This window comes from Lissotriton helveticus, chromosome 8 (assembly GCF_964261635.1).
Source record: "Lissotriton helveticus chromosome 8, aLisHel1.1, whole genome shotgun sequence".
Lineage (NCBI taxonomy): Eukaryota > Metazoa > Chordata > Amphibia > Caudata > Salamandridae > Lissotriton > Lissotriton helveticus.
Window position 1 is genome coordinate 1,171,684,486 of NC_136069.1, and position 25,074 is coordinate 1,171,709,559.

At 42.3% G+C, this 25,074-nt stretch overlaps 1 protein-coding gene across 4 annotated transcripts in view; it reads left to right on the forward strand.

Moving 5' to 3' along the window:
- Positions 1-25,074, forward strand: part of ASMTL (acetylserotonin O-methyltransferase like) — a 221,177-nt gene that overhangs the window by 171,678 nt on the left and 24,425 nt on the right. For all 4 annotated transcript variants that reach the window (XM_078658086.1, XM_078658088.1, XM_078658085.1 and 1 more), the window contains exon 12: positions 6,800-6,943. In XM_078658086.1, the coding sequence (XP_078514212.1) occupies positions 6,800-6,943 (144 nt within the window). The remainder of the gene's footprint in view (positions 1-6,799; positions 6,944-25,074) is intronic.

A 25,074-nucleotide genomic window follows, 5' to 3' on the forward strand; every position in this document is an offset into this window, starting at 1 on the left:
CAAATACACCATAACAAAGTGGTTCTTAGGACAAATCTGAAATTCCTTCCCAAAGTAATCTCTGCTTTCCATCTTAATCAATCTGTGGATTTACCCGTTTGTTGCCTGAAGCCAGATTCTGTAGCAGAGAGAGCCCTTCACACACTTGATGTAAAAAGAGTTATACTTTATTACATTGACAGAACTAAACCTTTTAGAAACACAAACCAACTGTTTGTAGCTTTCTCTCCACCTCATAAAGGAAACTCCATCTCCATAGCTGGAACTGCCAGGTGGATAGTCAAATTTTTTCAAATATGCTACCACAAAGCAAAACGCACATTAACTATTCCCCCTAGAGCACACTCGATACGCAAACTAGGGGCTTCCATGGCATTCTTAGGAAACATTCCCTTAGATGACATTTGTAAAGCAGCAACATGGTCTACGCCCCACACCTTCACCAAACACTATTGAGTAGATGTGCAGGCAAAGCAACAAGCTTCTGTGGGCCAGGCTGTTCTTAAAACACTTTTTCAGACCACTGCAACAGATACAGGTGACCACCGCTAAGGGAGAGCACTGCTATACAGTCTATGCACAAGTATGTATTCTGCAGCTCATATGCCTTGAACGGAAAATGCTACTTACCAGTATGCATCTGTTCTTGGCATGTAGAGCTGCAGAATCACATACGCCCACCCTCCTCGGTGGTACCTCTATCAATTCCAGGGTTACCTTACTTAAATACATTACACATGGACATCTTTATCTGTTTCTTACAAACTCCATCATTTCCCTTCATGGTGAAAAACAATCTAAGGATGGTGTCGATGCCCATGCGCACTATCGTCCAAAGGAGGAGTCACCTATCTTGTGACTACAAAGACTTCTTCCAAGGCAACAACAAAGTGCAAACATCCGAGCCCAACACCAGATGGCGATCGATGCACAGGTATGTGATTCTGCAACTCGACATGCCAAGAACAGATGCATATTGGTAAGTAGCAATTTCCTTATACCTGTACATGGTGAATAGCCAAAAGTAGTAAAGTTACTAAAAGGTGTAAGAGAAATGTTACATCTGCAACTTACTGACAAGTGTAGGTTACTTTTGTGAATAGCTCTGAATATTTACATCCACATTGAGAGAATAGAAAGGTTCCTGTTGGGTACATCTAACTGCGTATTCCTCGTCATCAGAATATTACCAGGCAATAGTTTCCGTGCTCCACCAGTGTGCCATATCTCCTTTGACAACCTTGCACCACTCCAGAAGCGATGGAGTGAAGCTGCATATAGATAGATGCCCATGTTCCGTGTTGGTAGGAAAAGAATATGATCTAAAAAAAGATTTTTGTATATACTAACCTGGAATTTGAATCTCTGTAGTGGTGTAATGTACCACTACCTATTGCAGCCTGTAAAGAAACAAAAAACAGGGACAAGTATGAAAGAAGACCTCAATCCACAGACTTCCAGAGTTTGCGTGGAGGTGGGAGTCAGTCCAACTGAGTAAAGTTTCAAGGCAATCATGGTTTGTACTTATGTTTGTGTAAAGTCACGTATTAAAAGAGGTCAATAATATGTTATATCAGGTGAAACTCTGCACACAAAATAAAGAGGGAAAAAAACAGAAAGAAGAAAGTGTAGATCCAATCCCTCCATGTGTGAATCACATTGCCATAAAGAATATGATCACTTTAAGCATAGGGAAGGGGAGGATCAAAGAAGAATTAGTGCTCTCATCTACCTATAATATTATATAATCATAGTGTAGGTGTCACTTACCTTTCTTAAAGATGAAATCCCTGCCCTTGCGCCTATTAGCAGTAAATAAAACCCTTAACACTATAATGGGTGTGAGGCTGGCATTTATTGATTGGTTCTCCTGTTTAGGCAAGCGCAACTGCTCATGAATCATAGACAAAGGCTAAAAAGGAATACAAATAAGTAATGGAACCAGCTCTTTTATCTAGGTTGAACAGTCCTGCTTCTCAAGACTGTCTAGAAGTAGCTCTCGACCCTCACAGGAAAAAGTTTGTGAAAATAATATTAGGAAATACTGTAAGAAACGTTTAATTGGTATACAGAGGGGACATGTTTATCAGTTCTATTATTTAACTTCTTCCCCTCCTTATTGTTCAACTTGGTGCTCTAGACATTTTGAAATATTAAAGGAAAAGTAGTAATTGAATTAAAAAACATTCTTGCATTTATTCTTGTTGAGAGGAAGAGGGTTACTGCAATTAACAAGGGTTTTCCTCCTGAAAAAATATTTTCAGATGAAAAAAAATTAAAGTTTTAGCTTGTAACGCGGAGGATAACTATTTAATTTGATTTGTTTAGCAATTTAAATTAGTTTTATTTATGTTTTGAACAGCTGACACATGTTTAGGTCAGGTGAATGATATGCCAAGAGTTGTGTCAACGCTTAGATAGTGGTAAGTGTTTGGTCAATAGATACTCCAGTTGGTCAATCAATTGGTGTTCAAAGGTGACACATTTTTAGTAAGCCTCTTTAGTGTCTAACCAAGTCTTAGTCATTACCCAATTTAACAGTCCTGCTTCTCATCTAAACATACAAAGATGTAGCCAGTTTCATCCTACAATCTACATAATGCTTTGATATGCTTTGTTAATTGGAAGACTTTTTCCAGGGTTCAAGATTAATGCTTATTAACAACCAGCAGCACAGTTCTTCTCAACTAGCATATATGGGGAGAAAGGTGCCTTTTTATATTTTACATCATCTGACTGATGCAGTCTCTTGCTGTTGTTCAAATAATTTTTCCAAGACAGATCAGTCTCCTTGGGAAAGTGCACATCTACACCTAAACAGTGTATTTGTGGGGTCCTTGAAGGTTCTTCTATCAACGGCACTCTTTTTATCATCAGTGGGAAACCTCTACCCACCTTAATTCAAGGTTTTGGACTATCAAGAGACTATGCTGAGGATATAGGTAACTAATGGTGAGGCTAGAAAGAGAGCTGCAACAACTACACACCTAATTTTAGAACTTTATGGCTGCTGTAGCTAAATAGATGAGGAAGAATTAGTTGCAAGTTAATACTGCCAAAGCTATCTGAAATAGCTCAAAAAGCGGGTCTTTTTTGTGGTAGCCAAGTAATCTAGGTTGTGCCACAGCTCTATCCAATAATATTAGAAATCTATTCATCATTCTCGATTCAAAATTATAACAGGCTCCCCAGGTCAACAGAGCCCTAACCATCTCCTTCATGGTCTTTAAAACCTTTGTTTTTTCCTGGTCGACTGCAGCCAAAGAGGGGTTCAGGCGGTTGTTACTACTTGCTTGTGCTAGGAGAACCTGCTCTACATTGGACTTCCTAACAACTTAATACCAAGCTGCAAAGAGTTGAAGATATTGCTGCAAGATTGGGTCTGGGCTTAAGTAGAAAAGACTATGTTACACAACACCTTACTAATTTACACTGGATTCCCGTGTGGAAGAACATGTGGTTTAAGTGCCTTTGTCTGAAGAAAGAAACCTACTATAAGGAAGAAACTACATATTCACAAACAAAATTTGTCAAAAGGCTTCCTTCTCTAATGCTTACTAAACATTAGTAATGCTGTTTAAAGTACTTATATTTAAAAAAGGCACGGCCAGTCGTCTTTGAAATCGTCTCCCACATCATGTAATAATGGAGCCTGTAGAAAAGTGCTCCTTTTCGACATGGTCACCCCCACGTTTTGCCTGTTAATTGATGACATTTTGACTGAAGTGCACTGGGTTCCTGCTATCCAGGTTCCCAAGGCCTGATCTCTTTCCCCAAAACAGTGTAATTCTCCCCCCAATTGCAAAGTACTTTTAGCACCCCCTGTAAGTCCCTTGTAAATGGTACTCTGGTATCTAGGCAGGGGGTCTATGGGCTGCAGAATGTGTTGTGCCACCGTAAGAGACCCCTCAGCACACTCATGCAAACTGTTATTGCAAGCTGTGTGACATGGTGAAGAGAAATGTGAAGAAACAACATGGCCTATGTCCTGTGTTCCATGCCTGCAGCCACTGCAGATAATGTAAGTCAGACACCCCTACAGCAGGCCTTACAGCCTAGATTTCAGTGTTTTCTCCTTCTCCTCCATCACATACTTGGAACACCTCAGAAGCCATGTTCCAGTACTTACATCAAGCACTTTTGATGTTATTCATACATGCCCTCCTACCTCTTCCTCTCGTTTCAAACACATGCAGCCTTGTATTCCAGTACACTTCAGTCCTTTCGCAGATAGTCTCTTTTACACAAATACGTTTATCTCTTCCTAGTGTTGACCTCCTGGCTGAACATGTAGTGGCTGTTGCTTTGCTTGCTGGATCTCGCTCCACAGCTGACACTCACTCTGTTGTGTTGCCGCCATCCACTGACTAATGTGGCACTTCATCAGAAAGATCTTCTTCAGTAGTCTGCCGGCTTTCTTATTTTCGTGTTGAACTCAACTAACTACTTTCCACAACTTGTTGCTAGTGTTTCAAAGGAAACAATATGCGATCAAGGGTGCCAGCAAGGGACTTTGTTTCAAAAAATTTCTTTCCAATTTAGGGTTCTATGTTATAGTAATCCTAGAATCCTATCTGTATATTCAGAGACTGCAGCACTTTGTCTTTACATTCAATATAGAGAGCAAAGCATTTAACCAACTTGAAAATGTAATCAATTACAAATAGAGATGAAAAAGACACGGAAATAATCGATTTTATTATAAAAATTGCTTACGTTTATATTACATTTTCTTGTCAACAGGGTACAGATCAACAAATTCTGATAGAAACACAGCACTATACAAATGAAGTAAGAAATTGTAAAATCAAACTATAATTAATTTGTAGAAAAAGTCCAATCCTAAATTAATTCAAAGGGATGATGTCTATTCCTTCACAATAAGATCATCATCATTGCAAATCAATCATAGATAGGGAAAAGGACTGTATGGTCGACGTTTCGGTCTCCAGTTGACTTAATCCTTGAGACCTTCTTCGGGACAGTAAAGTAAATAAACAGTTGTGACCCCTTCACAATAAAGTCCAAGTGTGACTTTATAGGTCCCCACCTATCGAGAGACAAGTTTCAATGGTGGTCCTAAATGTTTCTGTTTATTAAAAGCCAGACTACTTTGATGTTGTTCGTGTGATTCAATCGTCACAAAATAATGAGCTTAGTCTGTGATTCTTCGAATTTCAAAAGACGGCGATCTCATGCAGGCAATGTCAGAGTTCACGGTGTATGACATTCGGAATGGCATCGATAGTGTTTCAAAGGAGCAGTCTGCACGCCAGAAGATAAAGACATGTGGTCCTTTATTTGACCTCATCCACCAACCGCTCTATTCCAAATGCCACCAGGAGAATTCCCAGCACCCAGTGATGTCGGGGGAATCCAGAAAGCAGCCGGGTTTAGTGTAAGCCAGCAGACACATGACACCACTGTTGGTTAAACAAGCAGTAGTGCAGAGCTGTTCTCCTATAGTCCTCACAAATTTAACTCATACTGGTCGTACAGAGAACAGCAGTCCATTTCAGTTTCATCCATGGAATCCCATGGCCATAATAATCATCATAAGGATTAGTTTATAATACCTTTTCATGGTGGTATCGTATCTGGGAGTTGAAGGGCAGCAAGCCAAAAACACAAAAACACTCAAACATTGTAAATCATCCTATAGTCTGTCCCCTTTCCTAACAATGTTCATACACATTTCCTGTGCTATAGACCTTTCATCCAAACCGGTTAGCCTTTCTTGTCCACATGGCACAATTGCACTCACCCATTTAATCGCCAGTCTCCATTTAACTAATAAGAGATCTAGCAGAAGCATGTTCTTCTTCATCCTGGTTTTAGTCAGCACTGCTGATATCTCAAGTAAGCATGCCATTGGGATCATTTCAGTTGTATCCAGTTATAAGTCATTAATGTATTTTATCGCTTTATAGCAAAATTGGGTGACCTCCGGGCATTCCCAAATGAAGTGGCATATATGCAGAAAGTGGATTCACACTACTTCCATACTAGGAGCCTTTGTTCTGCTTCTCCACACGGATTCCCAAATGATGAGCTAATTGTGGCAGCCTTTATTTGGGAGTGCTTGCCCCTAATCTGGGGAAAGTCCTGAATCTCCAGTGCCCAGTTTGGGCAAACCACCTCCGATTCAGGAAGCTCCTTGAAACTCTACTTTTCATTTGTTTGAAATCATGTTGCCATTATCAGCATTATCATTTAATTTAATTACAATTAAAAAGATTATCCTCACCATAACCCTAACCTTTAATTAATGTAAGTTGAAATATATATATAAATTAATTATCATTACCATGACTTGAATGCTTACCCCTTACTTAATTTAAAATCTCACATAGTTTATTGGATTTTAGTCACTAATATTAACATACTCATTACCATTCATTAACATACTCTAAATTCCGTGATTTGTACATATCTACATTAATGTAGTTTTATTCTAGGTAGGGTAGGTTTTGTTGTTGCTACATCAGAGTATCGACCCATCAGTGTAATGGGGTATTTTTCATAAAGCAGTGGACTAGCAATGTATTTACTTTACATAAAGAGCCTCCTCATGTTAATAGTTTTATATAGGATGAAAGGGTGATAATCAGCATAGACAAAAAAAAGCCTCAGATTCATGGTTTCAGGTAGGTAATTTGTTTTTGCTGTAGTAAGGAGCGTCACTCATTTGCTTAAATAAAATATTTTTCAGAATTTCATTACCAGTTGACGTTCAAAGGTGATTTACATGCACCATGGACCATTTTGCATTTATAATTATGTATTTTCTTCATTGTAGGTTGTACAGGAACTTTGGCATATAAACTAGTGGATATGTACCCACATCTACAAGTGACTGTATTCGACCGTCCAGATGTCATTGACAGCATTTCTTCATTCAAGCGATCAGGCCTATGTGCTCATCAAGTGACGTTTACTCCAGGTCATTTATATTTCTGTTACTTGAGAATCAGTGATTGTAAAACAGAACCTAATACAAGAATGCATTTTTCATTGATGATCTTTTGTAAGACTGTGACCTCCCCATTTGCCTAGAACCTTTATTAACTGCAGTAGCTCAAGGATCTCTTGAAAATTATACAATTCTGTAGTCAGTTTAATTGAGAAACCACCAAAAGAAATGTGACTTTTCACTTCATTATAGAAGTAAACTCCAGTTATTTCCTCTAATGAAACGCACCCAGATGGCAGTTGCATAACAGCACCTGTATTTAATTTTGTTACTGAAAACTTGGAACATTTTTCATGAGCAAAACTTATTGTTTAAACTATGCAATGAAAATGTTTTTTCCAAAAGATTTATTGATTTTTTTTTTTGTTTTAATTGAACAAAAGGAATTGATGTAGCAATAGTGTAGTTGCACAGCAACAACAGCATGGAAGGGTTGGATTGCCCACAAAATAAATCTTGTCAAAAATGTACCGGAGGCAATAGGTATCTGGGTTTACCATTAGGGATATAATCTCACTAAGGGGGTCACAAATGGAGAAATATTTACCCTCCACTGTACCACTCCACACTACACTACTCACAACAAGTAACCGTATGGTCTACAAAAACAATTGATTGTAAAAGTGGGGACAATTATTATTGTAAAGACGAGCACCCTCACTCACCCAAAGGTGACATGCTTCATCATTGGGTTCCCTCTTACACACTGCGACCCCAAGGTACACAGTGTGGGCTACAACTATTCCACAGAAGTGGAGCGAGAGGTGTTGTAGTCATCCAATGGTGGTGAGAGTGAGGGGCAGAGTGCGAAAAAAACTAAAGTGGTGAATTAAAACTATCACATAAGAGGACAAAAAACTTTAATATGTGTCCTCAAAGGATAGTCATAAAAAACAGTGTGAAAATAGGGATATTGATGTTCCCTATTAGATTAGGTCAACATGTTTCTGCCTTTGGTCATCACTTTAGTTCATAGTGGGCAGACAGCCCCCCTCCTCCTCCTTCGCAACCCCATTGCAAAAACAGAAGAATCGTCATAGGGACTACGGGCACCCCACCGGGAGACCACCTGGATCCCTTGCACTAGAATTGGTGTCAGGAGGAGTCAAGGTGTGTTCCCCAGTCTGGGCACTCATCTACTCGGGAGCCCCACTACCTCCTCTGCCCCTCCAACAAAGCTATCCAGGAGCCCCACCCATGCCTGCAAGTCCTCCTGCTCCTCATCTTGTCTAGTAAGCTTAATGTGTCTCTCTTCTGCCAGGGCCCATTCCTTAACATCTTTGCACCATAAGGAAACCAGAGGGCTCCTGCTACTCAACTAACAGATCACCATTCATGCGACCTAGTGCTATGAGCCAACACCAGCGCTAAATTCAGGATTATTTTAGCATCTTTCTTTTTAGGGACCCCACTCAGGATACCCTACAGCTGCCGAAGCTCCAGTGGGATCCCTGTAACTCCTGTCAAGGCAGCAAAGACAAGCTTCCAGCAACGCTGCACCGGGGGCTATCCCAGGTTAAATGCAAGAAAGTTGCTTTCTATACCCAGCACCTGGGACAAGTAGGACTCCTCATTCCATAAACCTTACTGATGATCACTGGAGTAAGATAGACATGATGTAAGAAATTAATTGTATAAACTGAAATCTAGCAAGACTGCTTGCGCCGGCTCACAAGCCTTCTCTCAAGCATCGTCCAGGAGCTCAGCCCCTATATCAGTTATCCAGTCTGACTTCCCCCTTGGATCTCCAAGCGGAACATCACCCTTTAGGACTGTATACACATGGGTTATGGGCTGCCACAAGGTTCCCAATTGCAGAATACTCTCTAAGGTCTGGGAGGAGGGAGAGGCCTGTTGAAAACAAGTCAATATTCCCTAGCCATCCCTGCAAGCTTTTAATATTTGAGCAACTGACCAGGGCCTACACCAAACATGTCTTATGCTTTGGTGAAAGAGAGAATGGTGTTACCCGGGTACAGATCCACCATGGTCTCACAGCCAACATTTAGCCAGGTTAATGAAGCTGAATATCAGCTTGCTTTGGAAGCTCCTGAAAGTACAGAGGCTCCTGCTCAAGTGGAGGCAGCAGATGTAGTGGATAGAACTGTGATTATCCCTGGTTCAATCACCATGCTGCTAGGGGGATAATCTGATGCAAATGAGACAGATCCTCTAGCCGCTCCCATTATGCTCCAATATCTAATGATGTTATAGTCAGCAATACACTTTTACTACCAATAGCTGCTGCACCAGCATTAGTGTCATTAAAGGCAGATTGTTCTATAGGAGAGTTGGAGGCAGATTCAAGGGTAGATGTTAGTCCGTGCCCTATCGAGGAAGTGGCTATTACACCTGTAACCAGACGACGGTCTACAAACCAGGGGAACCCTAGATGGCAGAAATGAGCGCTGAAGGTATCACTACCTGGTAAAAGTAAGGTCAGTCAAACTAAGAACTGCACAGCTAGTGGCAGCTTTAAAGGGAACCCGCTGCAAGACTGGGTAATGTCAAAGGACGAGGGAAAGCAATAGTATCTCGCCTATTTATTGCTAATACGGAGGACCAAATGTCTTTAAAGGGGGGCATTAATAGAAATGGGGTAACCCAATAGGTCCCGGACCTGGGTATCTTACAGTATTAAACAACAATGGTCCAAAGGACTAATATTTCTTCTCAGTGTCACATTAAGTCAACATTTTATAATTCACATAATGTGTTAATTTTTCAAAGCAACAAACCCAAATAAACCAGTATCAGTGGTTGTTTATTTTCCACTTATACACAATATAAATGTTTTTATTATATATACAATACAAGGTCATACCAGTTGCCCCAAAAAAGAGCGTGCAAAAAGAAAAAAGGAAAGTAAATTGGATTTAGTGATAAAGAGAAAGGGGGAAATTTTTAAAGAGTGTGACATAAAACCAATCCAACAATTCAGCAAAAGGATCAATAATCATCCTAACATAAAGACCTGACCCTACAGCAATTCAAAACTCTATTTTTCATTTTATCAAAACCTATAATTGGTTTAATCAATTTGCACAAGAGACGGGAAATTATATAGGTCCAGGTCGGGGGATTTTTGTTAAGCGTCGACGTTTCGACTCGACTTATGGCCACCGGTGGATTACGCCTGGGCCGGGCGAGTCTTCATCAGGACTACAGCGGGCAACCTTGTGTCATGTGGAGTGACCCTGTAGAACAAAAGGAGAGCTCTGAATGGGCTGTTGCTAATGAATAAACTAGTGGGAGCAAAACGTGGTAAGACTCCATTGCTTACCCTAACGTTGATGGATTCCCTCTGATGATTTTTCTTTTTTATATATATATATTTTCAATTAATGAAAAAACGTCCTCCTAAAAAGAATATAATATATTCTGTTAGGTGTCTACTAAAAGAGATTACAGCTAATACACTTTAATAAGGGCTGCACTCTCAACACTGAGAGATGTCCTCTAGGATCCAAAAATGTCCTTGAATCAAGGTTTCACAAAAAGATTATGACTCTACTCCAAAAGTTGTAGTCTGAATGTTTTATTCACATGTGTTCATAGCTTGTTATGTTCACAAGCGTTTGCTGCTGTTCCTGTTCCATTAACATTTTGCACTCATACCATCCCAATGCATTTCGGCATTTCCATTATGCCTTCATCTGGGGATATATTTCTAAAAACGAAGAAATGCTTATATTTTACATCATGTAACAAATAGTTCGTAGACTGCCTAATAGATGCTAAATAATTATACAACAACGAATTCATGCAGTGTGAGTGGTTAAAAAACCGGTTTGTCACAATGAAGGTGATATAACGTGAAAGAAAACGATTATAGTTGAAATAATAAAGTCTAAAGTGCAAGGTAAAATAACATGTGCGTGAAGTTGACTCGTGCTGGTAAGAAAATAACTAGTGCATTTCAGCTGCTTAACTAAAGTAGACGGAGTGCTGTGAATTATATACAAATAAAAGCGGGAATTTAGCATGTGAAACTCCTAAGCTTGACATTAATCAAACACCTAAGTGTCTTACAAATTCAGTGGCTAAGGGAAACGCTTACCGCGAAAGAGCAAATGTGCGTCTGTGATGGTAAAGGCTGTAGCTGGGTTCGGCAAAGGTCTATGACCCGGAAATAAATATACAGAAAAAGGTTACGTAAGGGCGCGACCTGGTAGGGACTGTGTTCAAAGTAAAATGCAGGGGTGAAAACGGGTAGGGAGCGTGTTAAAAAAGTGGGATGTTTGAAGGGTGGTGAAAAAAGCGTGGTGAATGAAAAACGGTGGTTCACTAGAGATCACAATGAATAATGTTACTAAAACTAACATGTAGTATAATAATATCAGGGAATGTAAACAAACTAATATGATTAAACATGAATTACAAGCTTTGAATGGTGGGATGAAAAAACCACTCTGCGCAGGTAAGGAGTCATTGGCTGGGGCCCCAGCTCTTCAAAGATAACATAAATATTCCACTCGGTCATTTAGGCCGAATGGTTTCATGCTGCTTAAGGTGAAAATCCAATAATTTTCTCTTTTTAATAATTCCTGATGATTGTCCTTACCCTCTTGTTGTTTCACAGTTTCCAACACGCAATATCTTAGCTGGCTGATGCCATGACCAGCTTCCAAGAAATGTTGAGCTACAGTGGATTTTAGGTGCTTGTTTCTTATATTAGATTTATGCTCGGTCAGTCTTATCTTGAGTTTTCTCTGGGTTTGTCCGACATAGATCTTGCCGCATGGGCATTTCAACATATACACCGCGTTGCTGGTGTCGCAGGTTGCTGTGGCTCTTACTTTAATTTTATTGCCCTTCATGGGGTGGTTGATTGTAATCCCTTGGATAACATTATTGCAGTGGTTGCAGTTTCTGCATGGGATTGCATGGGATTGTTCCTTTGTATTCCGTGTTGGTTGAGGGAGTTTTTAACAGTTCTCCTAGGTTTCTTGCTCTTGTGAAAGCAAAGGTGGGTTGAATGTCAAAGATTTTGTTGAAGTCAGGCTCTATCCTTAGGATTTCCCAATGTTTTCTGATTATTTGTTTGAATTGGTGACTTGCTGTGGAATATTTGGAAACTATGGTGAATATTTTTGCCCTTCCTGAATGCATGTAATGGAGGTGGCATTCCCCCCAGTTCCTCTTGAACTAAATGCCAATGGCGATTTATCAGTTATCACTAAGAGCAGTGCAATAAAAAAAACTGATAAATCGCCATTGGCATTTAGTTCAAGAGGAACTGGGGGGAATGCCACCTCCATTACATGCATTCAGGAAGGGCAAAAATATTCGTGATTTCTTGGTACAATCATTTCTAAAACCTCCCCTACAGATGGGCCAGACAACACTGTGGGGTCTGACACCTGTGATGGGACACACTAAGTGTGGGGGATGTAAGGCCTGTACATTGACTTTAGAATGCAGTGTTTTTACACACAATGAAGTAACTTACACTCTAAAGAGCCACAGTAACTGCAACACGGCAGGGGTTATCTATACCATCAAATGCCCTTGCGGTTTCTTATATGTCGGACAGACTGTCCAAAGAGTCAAATGTCGAATTCTCCAACACATGAGCAGAATACGCTGTAGAACACAAGGAGCACCCTTAGGTGATCATTTCACCAGGTTCAATCATGACCCAAACAGTCTTCAATGGTGGATTATTGAAAAAGTCACAGCCAACCCTAGGGGGGGAGACTTAGGTGTTGTTCTAAATAAGAGAGAGTGCAAATGGATATATCTTCTAGACACTGTAAAATCTGGCCTGAACGAAATGGAAGAGATTAATAGACAGGTGTCCCTGTTGTCTGTATAGCCTTTGGTACAGTCCATATTGGCATTTTCCTTTGTGTAATCTTCAGATACTTAATATGGCGGGGCACAGTCTGGATCGACTGCTATATAGACAATTATTAGACAAGTACAATGTACATATACCGTGTTAGTATGCTTTGCCAAACACATACATGTAAATATTTGTGTTACTTTAATGTTGTTTTCTATTTTTGTAAATTGTGCAATTATGTTGTGAATTACAGTAAGAAAGTACTACAGTGCTTAATGGGGTCCTCCTTTACTCCAATGTGCCTGAATGCTCTTCATGCATTATTTATCCTAGTCACATTAACAACGTGGTACACAAGTACCATTCTAAAATGGCGGCGATATTCCTGTTGGAATCACATCCAATTTTAGAAATCATGCAATTATGCTGTATTTTGTGACTGCTAGTAATTGCAGTAAAATATTTGGATTAGTATTCATTCGCATATTTTTGAATGTCATGTATAAATCAGTAATTGAGTCACTTGTATGCCCTATGTAAAATCTGCAACTGAGCCACTACAATTACGTGGTAAAAATTCACCACTCTAAGATGGCGGCGATTTTCGCTGCGGCGAGAGATCGTTTGTGTCTACTAAAACCCTTAAACCAACCTTCGCGCGAAGGTGTCAGTTTCCTACTACCGGTTCGAGTAAGAAGACGCGCTGTGATCAAACAAACGATTTGCAGTCAGGTAAACGAACATCTAATGCTCTACATTTCCAGTTAATCGCAGAGTTAGATTAATGAATCTGAATCAGTTTTCTTCTATTCCCCGCCTGTTCAGCTTCCCTGAGAGAAGCAAGTTAAAAACGTGGGAGAAGATTACTAAATAACCGCGCTATATCGGGTGGAAGTACTAATACACATCCATCGGTTCTGAAGCAGGGTAAGAACTCCCTGAAAAGGGTCACCGTCATTTTTTGCTCATGACCTATTTTAAATCCACATGAATGACCCTCAGTCTGGTTTATTATTATTTTACAGTGCTTCTAATATATATGGAATTTTCAATAATGGAGTAAACAAACAGGAATGACACAGTTTCACCATCTCTGATACTTCCTGAGGACACATAACCATGCAGGTATAATAATCTTACTCTCTAACTATTGTTAGAAAGTGTAATAGCTGTAATCTCTTTTAGTAGACACCTAACAGAATATATTATATTCTTTTTAGGAGGACGTTTTTTCATTAATTGAAAATATATATATATAAAAAAGAAAAATCATCAGAGGGAATCCATCAACGTTAGGGTAAGCAATGGAGTCTTACCACGTTTTGCTCCCACTAGTTTATTCATTAGCAACAGCCCATTCAGAGCTCTCCTTTTGTTCTACAGGGTCACTCCACATGACACAAGGTTGCCCGCTGTAGTCCTGATGAAGACTCGCCCGGCCCAGGCGTAATCCACCGGTGGCCATAAGTCGAGTCGAAACGTCGACGCTTAACAAAAATCCCCCGACCTGGACCTATATAATTTCCCGTCTCTTGTGCAAATTGATTAAACCAATTATAGGTTTTGATAAAATGAAAAATAGAGTTTTGAATTGCTGTAGGGTCAGGTCTTTATGTTAGGATGATTATTGATCCTTTTGCTGAATTGTTGGATTGGTTTTATGTCACACTCTTTAAAAATTTCCCCCTTTCTCTTTATCACTAAATCCAATTTACTTTCCTTTTTTCTTTTTGCACGCTCTTTTTTGGGGCAACTGGTATGACCTTGTATTGTATATATAATAAAAACATTTATATTGTGTATAAGTGGAAAATAAACAACCACTGATACTGGTTTATTTGGGTTTGTTGCTTTGAAAAATTAACACATTATGTGAATTATAAAATGTTGACTTAATGTGACACTGAGAAGAAATATTAGTCCTTTGGACCATTGTTGTTTAATACTTTAAAGGGGGGCAGGCAACAAGACCTTGAACTTATCTCTGCCATCATGCCCGGCACAACCACTCGCCCGCCTCTGGTTACTTGCCCCATTTCTACAGGTAATTAGTCATCTATTATTTCCACTCCCTGGGATACTAGAAGACTCTTTGACCAGTGAAGCTCCTCAGGAGCCAACTTTTTTGACAATATTTCAGTTCCTGCAGGCCCAGCGGGTAGAAGCGCATTAGTACTATGCACAAGCTAAAGCTGACAATGCTGCTTTTCAGCACTCATTAGATGAAGTTACTAGCAAAGTAACAGCCTTGACACAGAGTTGGGTGAACTGCAGGAACAGGTGGCGGTTGTAGAGGAAGTTAAGTCAGCCACTGCGTAATCTCTTAAAGATCACGAAGAACAGTTAGCCATGCCTCAGTTCAAACTCCAAGATCTTGAAAATCACCAAAGGATGAATAGCGTGTGAGTGTTTGGTATTCCTGAAGGGAAAGAGGGAGATAACCCTAGACCGTATATAGTGCAGCTGTGAGGCAAAGACTTTCCTAATCTCATGGCTTGGACATGGACTCGCAGATACAACAGGCACATCGGCCGCCCACAAAGCAAGTTGGCAGTAGGTCCACTTCATACTGGCATTTTGCGCATCCTCGTCCATTCCAAGTTTATGTAGGTAATTTTTTGTTGAGACAGGCGATTTGGATGAAGGCCCGCCACGCTCGACCTGTTGCTGTAGACAATATGTCAATTTTTGTTTGTTCAGAACTTAGCAAACCTACAATGGAGAGGCATGGAAAATGTGTCAACTGATTGAGCCTGGTAAGGCAGCAGGGGCACTAGTCTTTCTACAGAAAACAGCAAGGCTCAAGATAATCAATTGCAAGCTCTTAAAAATGTTCAAGGGTCAGCAAGTGATGGAGATCTGGACAATTGAAATATTTATCATGATGCATTATTGCTATGCATTTTTCTAGGATATGTCACTCTTTGAAACAGCATGCGTTTGGCTGCCTACATCTTGCTTCTTTGTGCTGTAGCATTTTTTACATTCTTTTCCTTTGCACTTATTCTGTCTTTATGAGTCACAGTGTAATTTGAGTGTTCTTGGGTGTTTAGCAATTGCTCATGGGGGCAGTGGGTTGGGGTTCTCTTAAGTCTGTTTTCGTCCATCAGCAACCTACGGGTGGGGGAGGTTTCACTAGCCAGGAACGGGGGGGAGCATTGCAGCAGACCAGGGTGGTTCGGGTGGAGTAGGGGCACCCTATCAAGGCACATGATTCCAAGGTTATCATCCGTCAGTTGGGGGGGTTTAAAAGGGGAGGAATATCGTCAGAATCGGATTAATCAGAGCAAGTATTACAATACAATGGATGAACACAAGTGTATGGTGGTACAGGGCTGGGTGGTATAGATAAGAGTGGAATCAATGCTATAATGAATAGATTCAAATGTATGTACTGGAATTTATCTAGCCTGAATTCCTCCAATAAACAAAGTCTGGTATGGGAGGAGATCAGAGTATATAACCCACATATAATCACGTTAACAGAAACACATTTGGCTTACAGGGATCAGCATTTGACTAAACAATTGGGTTATCAATCTGTAGTATATAGAGCATAAACCGCTTCTGTATGAGGGGTTGCTATACGTGTAGCAAAGAGATTGGAATATAAGGCACTGAGGGTGGCATCTGATGGTAGGGGTAGATGGGTGATCGCTCAACTGATGGTGCATGGCCAGAAACTTGTTATATGTGCAGTCTATGTAGATGACCCTGAGATGTTGAATATGCTTAGTATGGAATTGTTAGATTGGCCCGGTGAAATGTTGTTAATGGGAGACAGTACCAATGTTATACTCCAGAAACCCGGTGAGGGTATGGACAATAACCTTGCCGTATTCTGAATTAGAAAAATGATGTCTAGGAAACGAAAACGGACACTGACAGTCCCCCGCCCCTGATAAGCTCATGTATAAAATTATAGGATTATGGTCCGAAAAACCTTAGGGCAGACTTCCATTTCGACTTCTCCAAGAATTCCTGGCTTGATAAAGGTCAAATCTAACAGGGAATAATGCTTCTGAGGAAACAAATAAAAAGTATATCTGGGCAGTGCGCGATACAGTGTCCTAGACATCCATAAGCCTGTGCAACTAAATGATCTTAGAGAGCACTGCCCTAATTTTAACCATTCATGGAGAAGCAAGATAATTAGTTGATTCTATGGCATAATTAATAATACAAATGTTTGGTGAGAAATCTGTGCCATATACTCTATGAAGCAAATCCACAAGAAAACACCCATGTGGGACAACCCGGCCCTTCCTTGCATGTTCCACGATCATGCCTGTGAAGCATGCCATAGACTAGGCATTTTGACAGATGGGCAGTTGTTTGATATGAATGGATTTCGCACCTTCAATGAGCTGTAACTGAGTTTAGTCTCTCCGTGAACACTTTTTTAAATACTTAAAACTGACAGACTATTTCCATACGGAAGGACAGGTATTAATTGAATTGGAAGCTCCTGCTATCATGACATTAATCCTCAAAGCTAGTCGAAAATAACTGATCAGCACTATCGAGCAATGGCTGAGCAAGCATAGGAGTGATGCCAGTACTCGCTTGGCGGGCAAATGGAGTGCACTCTCGGGTGGTGGTTCCATTGGAAATATATCAGGCATTATAGACGGTAGAGGCAGCTGTGCAGGCAGTCAAGCTAAAATTACAGCAGTTTAAAACTGTTTGTAAGTTGTATTATACACCAGAAAAGCTTATGAGGTGGGTGCGAACCTGTATCTGGACAAAACTAGGTGCCCTAAGTGCGGTTGTCAAGCAGCATATATTTTGCTTGTGCTATAGGCATGTCCTGCCCTTAAGGCATAATGGGAGGAAGTGTTTAAACTGGCTATTGCAAGTCTTGGATTTGTACTCCAGTTAACTTCTAAAGAAATAATGTTTGGCTACCCAATGGAGTTTGATTCTGGGTTAAAATGACTATTGTCTATACTTATAGTTTCGGCCAGACTTTGTATCGCTAGATCGTGAGTTTTGGTAGCCCCTCCACGGGCTGTTGGATGGTGGGCAAGTATTTTGTAAATACATGAAGCCGAACAGGCATTGGCCAGAATAAGGGGTGGCCAATCACTTATGAGGGTTGACAGAATTTGGGCACAGTTGAACTGGGATATTTAGATAGAGGTAGTGGAATGCCTACGAAATGATTTTTCCCCTTGGTGATAGAGCTATTTGCAGACATGCTGAGATGTGCTTACACTTGTTTTTTGAAGTTGTAATATCTTGATTCGGCAATTTATCACCATAAAAGAATACATATACATATACAATTCCAAATTACCAGTAAAGGATTATAAAATACATAAAAAACAAGGGAATCTCCTTCGATAAATTATTACACATCAAGTTCAAATCAGCCTCTTGGGCCCCCCAGGCGCGATTTTAGTAAACGGGAGCGTATCAGCCATGCATTTCCCAGAAATTTGGCCACCCCACAGATCATGATGGCAGATGAGGAATCTGTAGAGAGGACACGAAGTGCCTGGCTGTGGCACCTCAACCCTAGTTCCCTACAGACGGGTTTCAACCAGAATTTCCGCGCCCCTTTGTAGGCTGGACATGCGAAAAACAGATGAGCCACCGATTCCTTTGGGGCCGCGCAACCAGGGCATGTACGCAAGAGGGCATCAGGATTCGACCATCTCGCCGTGAAATCGTGCACCGGGAGCGTCCCATATCGCAATTTTAGGTACAGCGCTCGATCCAACGGTTTAGTTATCAGGTCTAGAAAGGGTTCCAATTTCTTCACACACTTGGTTAACAAAAATTGGTCAGTAAGAGAACCCACATTCATAGCCCTCGTGGCCTTACTCTGTACCCAGTCCCAGTAAAGTTTTTTAATAACAGCTTTGGGTGGCGGAGATTGCGACACCCATGCCTCTCTCAGACCCAAATTAAAAGCCAGTTCTTTCAATTTATTTAACCATCCTATTTTATTACATGTGTCCAGCAAAAACAGATCGTCCAGCCCTTCTGCATACTTTGCAAGCTCCTCAGTTCTTCTTAGTCGGGACCAGAAGAGCAGCGGGCGTAACCTCACCAAGTCCTTTAGTGTTCTTCTGCCCAAATCTAATCTTAGGGGGATCATTGGAGTTGAAGCGGGAAGAGCTACCACTTTCCTAAAGAAATTGTTTTCCGCTACCACCAGATCTGTAACCCCTTCGAACCCCCAGAGTTCGGAGCCATAAAGTGCTGCCGGGAGAATCTGTCCCTCATAGATGGCCATAGCTGGAGAGACCGGTTTACTACTTGATTCCCGGAGCTCCTTCAACGTCACCACTTGTTTTTTCATAAATCAGGCTCTTACACTCATGAATTTGAGGGAGGGTGAAGAGGTAGAAATGTTATTGTCAGTTATGCCTGAGCAGTTATGCAAGGAAGGCAAACTCTACATGAAAACTTATTTTCCTACAGACATCTAAACAATCTGTGTGTTAAACTCTTCATAACCGGAAAAGACTGTAAAGTTTCAAATCCTTCAGTATCTATTTCTTCTCTGTTCTTTCCAAGCTGGACTTTTTACTTTAGGCCTTGCAAGAAGCTGCTTGTCATCTGGCATCATGTGTTTTAGGTGGAAGGGTTTTTCTCTTTATCACAAATTCACACATAGCACCTAAAATCTGGTGATCCTAAAATGTATTAACGAGGGAACTTTTTTCAATACTATTCTAATTAACTTCAGATTTTCTGAGATCTTTAGCCTAAGCCTCTTCAGCAAAACGAAAAGCTCCTCAAGGATGCAATACAATATACCAGAAAACTCTAAAATCATGTACTTCTACTTTAGTTTCTTAATCTTGCCCAAGATGTTTGTGTTATACTAGTCCTGGATATTTATGATATCACTCTGTTTTAGTTTGTGGAGACCTTCCACATAATTGCTGTGACCAAGTTAATGGAAGCATTGCAGATGGGAGATTCGGTGAGCCTGATAGGCTACAAGACACTTACTTTTATTTGCTATCATCAAGAAAACAGCATGAGCAATACGTTTTGTTTTGGCACATGCAGGGCAAAGTTCTAGAGGTAGATATTACCAATGTCATTTTAACATTGTTGGGCCAGTAATATTTCCAAGTGTGATTTATGCCCAGAAATACATGATGTCATGTCTGGACGGACCATTTTTTAGTTCCGTTTTGGTTTAGTTTTAGGTCCAAAGATGGGGCAAAAAATTAAAATCTAGTGAAGACAAGAGGAACTGGAGCAGGGTCACGGCTGAAACCCTGGGGCCGGTTCTTGATGGATCAAGGTCACAATTATCTGACAACCCCGTCCGAGGTGCCGCATGCTTTAATGCGTGGCTGACGTCTGCGCTTGACAAGATTGCCTGCTGAGATCTGTTACCTCATCCAGATCGGAACCGTCAGCCCCTTGGTTCTCGGAGGAGATCAGACTGGAGAAAAATAGCTGAAAAAGGCTGGAACGCGAGTGGAGAAAGTTCTACTTGCCCGTTGCAAAAAGTGTGTACAAAGAGCCGCTGAAGAAATGCCATAAATTGCTAAAATACAAGAGGAGGGAATATCTGGCTGAACGTATCAATAGGTAAAAAAACTCCTCTAAATACGTTTTTAGGATTGTGAAATCCTTTACTAAACCCACAGCGCTAGAATGCGATTTCTGCCCCTCCCAGGCCTTATGCTCAAGCAGATAAGATAGTGCAGCTATACTTCTCGTTTACACCAAACAGAGTCCAGAGAAAGCAAGGACTTCTGTGTCCCCCTGAACGATCTGCATGTATTCTCAGAATTCCTCCCAATTTCTGCTGAGGTGACTTTGGTTGTACTCAGGAAATGTAAATCAGGATCTCCGGGAGATCCCTCTCTGGCACTGTGGTTCAGATTGCTGGCCGAATAGTTCAATCCCGCCGTAAACCAAATCTGGAATGCTTCTTTCAGGATGGGAATCTTCCCAGTCACTTGGAAACAAGCCTACCTGTTACCACTAATGAAGAAATCCAATGCTGACCCAGAAGTGCTCCGCCACTTTTAACCGACAACTTATATGTGGAGTGTCCCAAGACTCTGCCTTAAGCCGGCTGTTCTTAAACATTATTTTTATTATTTTAAACATTTGTAAAGCGCGGCTGACACCTTGCAGGTTTCCTGGCTCTGGAGAATACTCATAACTGAGGGGGACTGACGGCGAGGAGCAAGTAAAAATGGATTTTAAGGGAATAGCCAGGTTTTAATGAGTTTCCGAAAGGGGAGGAGTTGTGAGATTTGACGGATTTCAGGAGGCAGACTGTTCCACAATTTAGCCGCTGCGACTCTGAAGGATCTGCCCCCCGTCCTGACTTTGTTGTATCTGGGAACATTTACCAGACAGGCAGAGGCTGAGCGTAGGGTTCTGGTAGGGGTGTACCAGGTGAACATGGCCTGCAGAGGTTTGGGCCCAGCTCCGTGGAGTGCTTTAAAGACGAGGCAGAGGGTCTTGAAAGCCACTCTTTGTTTAAGTGGGAGCCAGTGTAGTTCGGCTAAGGCCGCTGTGGCTGAGGATCTCCTGGTCCAACCGAGAGCTAACTTGGCTGCGGCCGACTGAACTCTTTGAAGTCGATCAAGTAGAGCAACTGGGGACTCAAGTAGCAGCGCGTTGCAATAGTCCAGGCGACTAAGGATAGTGCACCTGACTATCAGCTCCCGGGCTTGTGCAGGAAGGAGTGGCATAATTTTGCGCAGGGAGCGCAGAAGAGCCGAGCATGTTCCCACAGTTTTTGCAACTTGGGTTTCTGTGCTCAATCTGTTGTTCAGTGTAGCCCCTAGGTTGCGGACCGACGTGACTGGCAGAGGTTTATCTGGTGTTTCCGGAGGCCAGAAGTCGCAGGGGAACTGGCGAGGAATTCGACTTCCCACACAATACAGAACCTCCGTTTTGGAGGAATTGAATTGCAGGGAATTTTTATGTAACCACCCAGCCGTCTCCCTTAGGCAGTCATGAAAAGCTGCAAGGGGGGTAGAGTCTTCTCCCTCCCAAGAGAGGATGAGCTGGGTGTCGTCCGCATAGTTAATAGTTTTTAACCTGTGGGCCTTTATTAACGTGATGAGGGGTTTGAGGTACACGTTAAAGAGGATGGGGCTGATGGAGGAGCCCTGGGGGACCCCGTGGGGTTTTAGCGGAGAAGGTGGATTGAAAAGGGGGGAGAGACACAGCCTGCCTCCTGTCCCGTAGATTGGAATGGAACCAAAGCAGGGCTGTGCCGTCCACCCCAGCCTCACAGAGTCTCTCCAACAGGATCCCATGGTTAACCGTATCAAATGCGGCAGACAGGTCCAGCAAGATCAAGGCTACTGCCTGGCCCCTGTCTGCCCGCATACGAAGGTCCTCCATGGCTGTCAGGACAGCTGATTCGGTCCCGTGGGCAGGGCGAAAACCAAATTGAAAATCATCCAGGATCTGACTTTGCTCCAGATGAGCGGAAAGACAGGCGCTTACCCAACGTTCGGCAATTTTTGCTGGGAATGGCAAGAGGGAGATAGGCCGATAGTTAGACAAACATTCGGGGTTCAAGGAAGGTTTTTTCAAAAGCGGAGTAATTAGAGCCTGCTTCCAAGGGGATGGCACAAATCCGCAATGTAATGACTGATTGCAGATTCTACGGAGGGTGACAAAGAGGTCGGTACCAAAACTTTTCCAATTTTTTGGAGGGAGCGGGTCAAGAGGGGAGCCCGAGGTAATCCCGAGCGCCAACCTTTCAAATTCAGTTTCTGGGATGGGGGGGAACTCCCGCAGCTTTTCCATAGAGGGAGGACCTGAGTGCACCGAGACCGAGTCACTGGTACAGGCCCTTGAATTGTTGGGACCGCATAATGGAAGGGAGGAGGTCAGGTTGTGGATAATGGTTTCGATTTTGTTATTAAAAAATGACGCAAGGTTGTCACAGAGGGCTTGTGTGGGAAGAGTAGTTTTTATGGCACAATCAGGGTGGGTGAGGTTTTTGAGAATCTGAAATATGCTTTTTGAGCTGTTCGAGGCATTGCTGATCGTGGTGCAGAAATAGTTGGCTTTACTCTGAGCAATTGCAGTTTTATATGCCTGGAGATGGTTTTTCCAGATAGCTTTATTAGTGTCGGAGTAGCCTTGTCTCCATTTCCTCTCTGATTGTCTGCAGGCTAGTTTAAGGGTTTTCAAAGAGTCGTTAAACCAGGGGGCTGGAGCTCTGCTCCTTGCTTTGCATTTCTTCTGGGGGGCGAGGGAGTCAGAGGTAGAGGAGATTATTGAACAGAGAGCATTAAAATTGTTCTCCACCGAGTTAGTGGGGGTGAAACTGTTTTCTACATTAAAAACAGTGCCCGCCGCTCGTAGTTTGTCAAGGGCTTTCCAATCCCTATACAGAAAATCGGAGGTTGTGCTACGTGGAGGCCTTTTAGCTCTGTCACACAAGATGTGAAATTTAATAAGTGCATGGTCAGTCCAGCACATGGGCAGGATGTCGCTCAGGTGTACTAACTGGGGAGAGGCAAAGATTAAATCCAATTGGTGCCCAGCTGTGTGGGTGGGTTTGTTAACCAATTGAGAAAGTCCTACGCCAACACAGGAAAGTACTAGGTTGTGCAGTGCACTGTCCAGGCTTCCATTGGGCCAGAGATTAAAATCTCCTAGAATGATCAGCTTGTGGTGGGAAGTGGCCATATTGGTGAAAGTGGTGAGTAGCGATTGTTGCTGTTGGGCATTAAAGGCTCCCGGGGGGCGGTAGCAAATAATGGCCGTGACAATGGCTCCATGGTGACAATTTATAGAAAGGCCAAGGAGTTCCGTTCCGGCAACTGGGTCTATGTCTAAAATGCCAATCGACCAGGATGCTCGGTAAATAAGGCCCACTCCCCCGCCACGGCCCTTTGGCCTGGGGAGATGCAGTATTTTAAAATCTTGAGGGCACGCCAAATCGAGGTCAATATTGCAGTCGGCATGAGTCCATGTCATTACCAGGAGGGGGGTCAAGGTAGTCTCTTATGGATGACACCCAGCTCCTTTAAAGAACATTCTACGGCAGCCTTTGACAAATTTAAGGATTGTCTGGAGGACGTTGCTGGCTGGATGAACGAAAATTGCTCCAAACCTAATGCTAATAAGACGAGCATCGCCTACCCGACCAGTCCTTTGGTGGCCTAGGGAGCTGGGCTCCTCACCCTCACCAAAGGACTCGTTTAAAAACCTTGGAGTCAGATGAAAAAAGGACAGGCCCTCAATGCACAAGTCCGACAAATTTCTGAGGCTTGCTTTGGAAAAATGAGATCCCTCAGGAAATGTTTAGTCTTCCTGCCTAAACAAAGCAGCAGGAACATGGTTCACGCTTTATTTACCTCCCAACTTGATTCTAGCAAGTGCCTGTACCTGGGACTGCCTGATTACCTGATTTACAAGCTCTAGACAGTGCAGAACACGGCGGCAAGGCTCCTCAGCCAGGTCCCTATGCACCAGCACATCTTCGCCCACCTTAAACAATTGGCTCCTTGTAGCCAGAAGGATTGAATTCAGGGCCCTTACCATCGCCTTTTGAGCCATTCGGGGCAAGGGCCCTGGTTACCTCAGGCTGAGGCTTAGCCTTTACCGCAAGGTGCAGACATTAAAATCTAATCATCAGTGTCTCCTTAATGTCCCTCGCCTTGCTAAAAGGAGGGTGGGGGCAGGTCCTTCACTGTTAGGACCGCCAAACTTTGGAATGCCCTGCCTTTTCACTTATGCATGCTGAATTCAGAGTTCGAGTTCAGAAATGCGTTATGTTATGTTATGTTATGTTAACAGAAGCTTGTAAAGCGCACGGTCACCAGAGGTTTCATGGCGCTGATGCTGAATGATTGTGTGGCGTGCAGGTAGTTAGTATGCTTGTTTAAACAGCCAGGTTTTCAGGGCTTTCTGGAACCATAGGAGATTGTTGCAGCTCCTAATTGACAGTGGGAGTGAGTTCCAAACCTTAGTTCCTAGGTAGGAGAACCTGCTACCTCCCTGTCTCTTATGTTTGATGGCTGGGGTGGACAGTAGGTGTAGGTGAGAGGAGCGAAGGTTGCGATTGGGAACATGCTTTATGATCATGTTGATGAACTTAGGGCTTTTGCAGTGCAGCGCCTTGAATGCGAGGCAGCTAGCTTTGAAAGCGGCCCGTTGCTCCATCGGCAACCAGTGGAGTTTTTGCAAGCAGGGCACGGCTTATTGCCATCTCGGTTGTTTATAGATAAGCCTTGCCGCTTGGGTCTGTACTATTTGGAGCCGGTTAAGCAAATATAGTGGCAGGCCTATATACAGAGCATTTGAGAAGTCAAGGCGGGACAGGACCAGTGCTAATACCGCCTGCACGAGG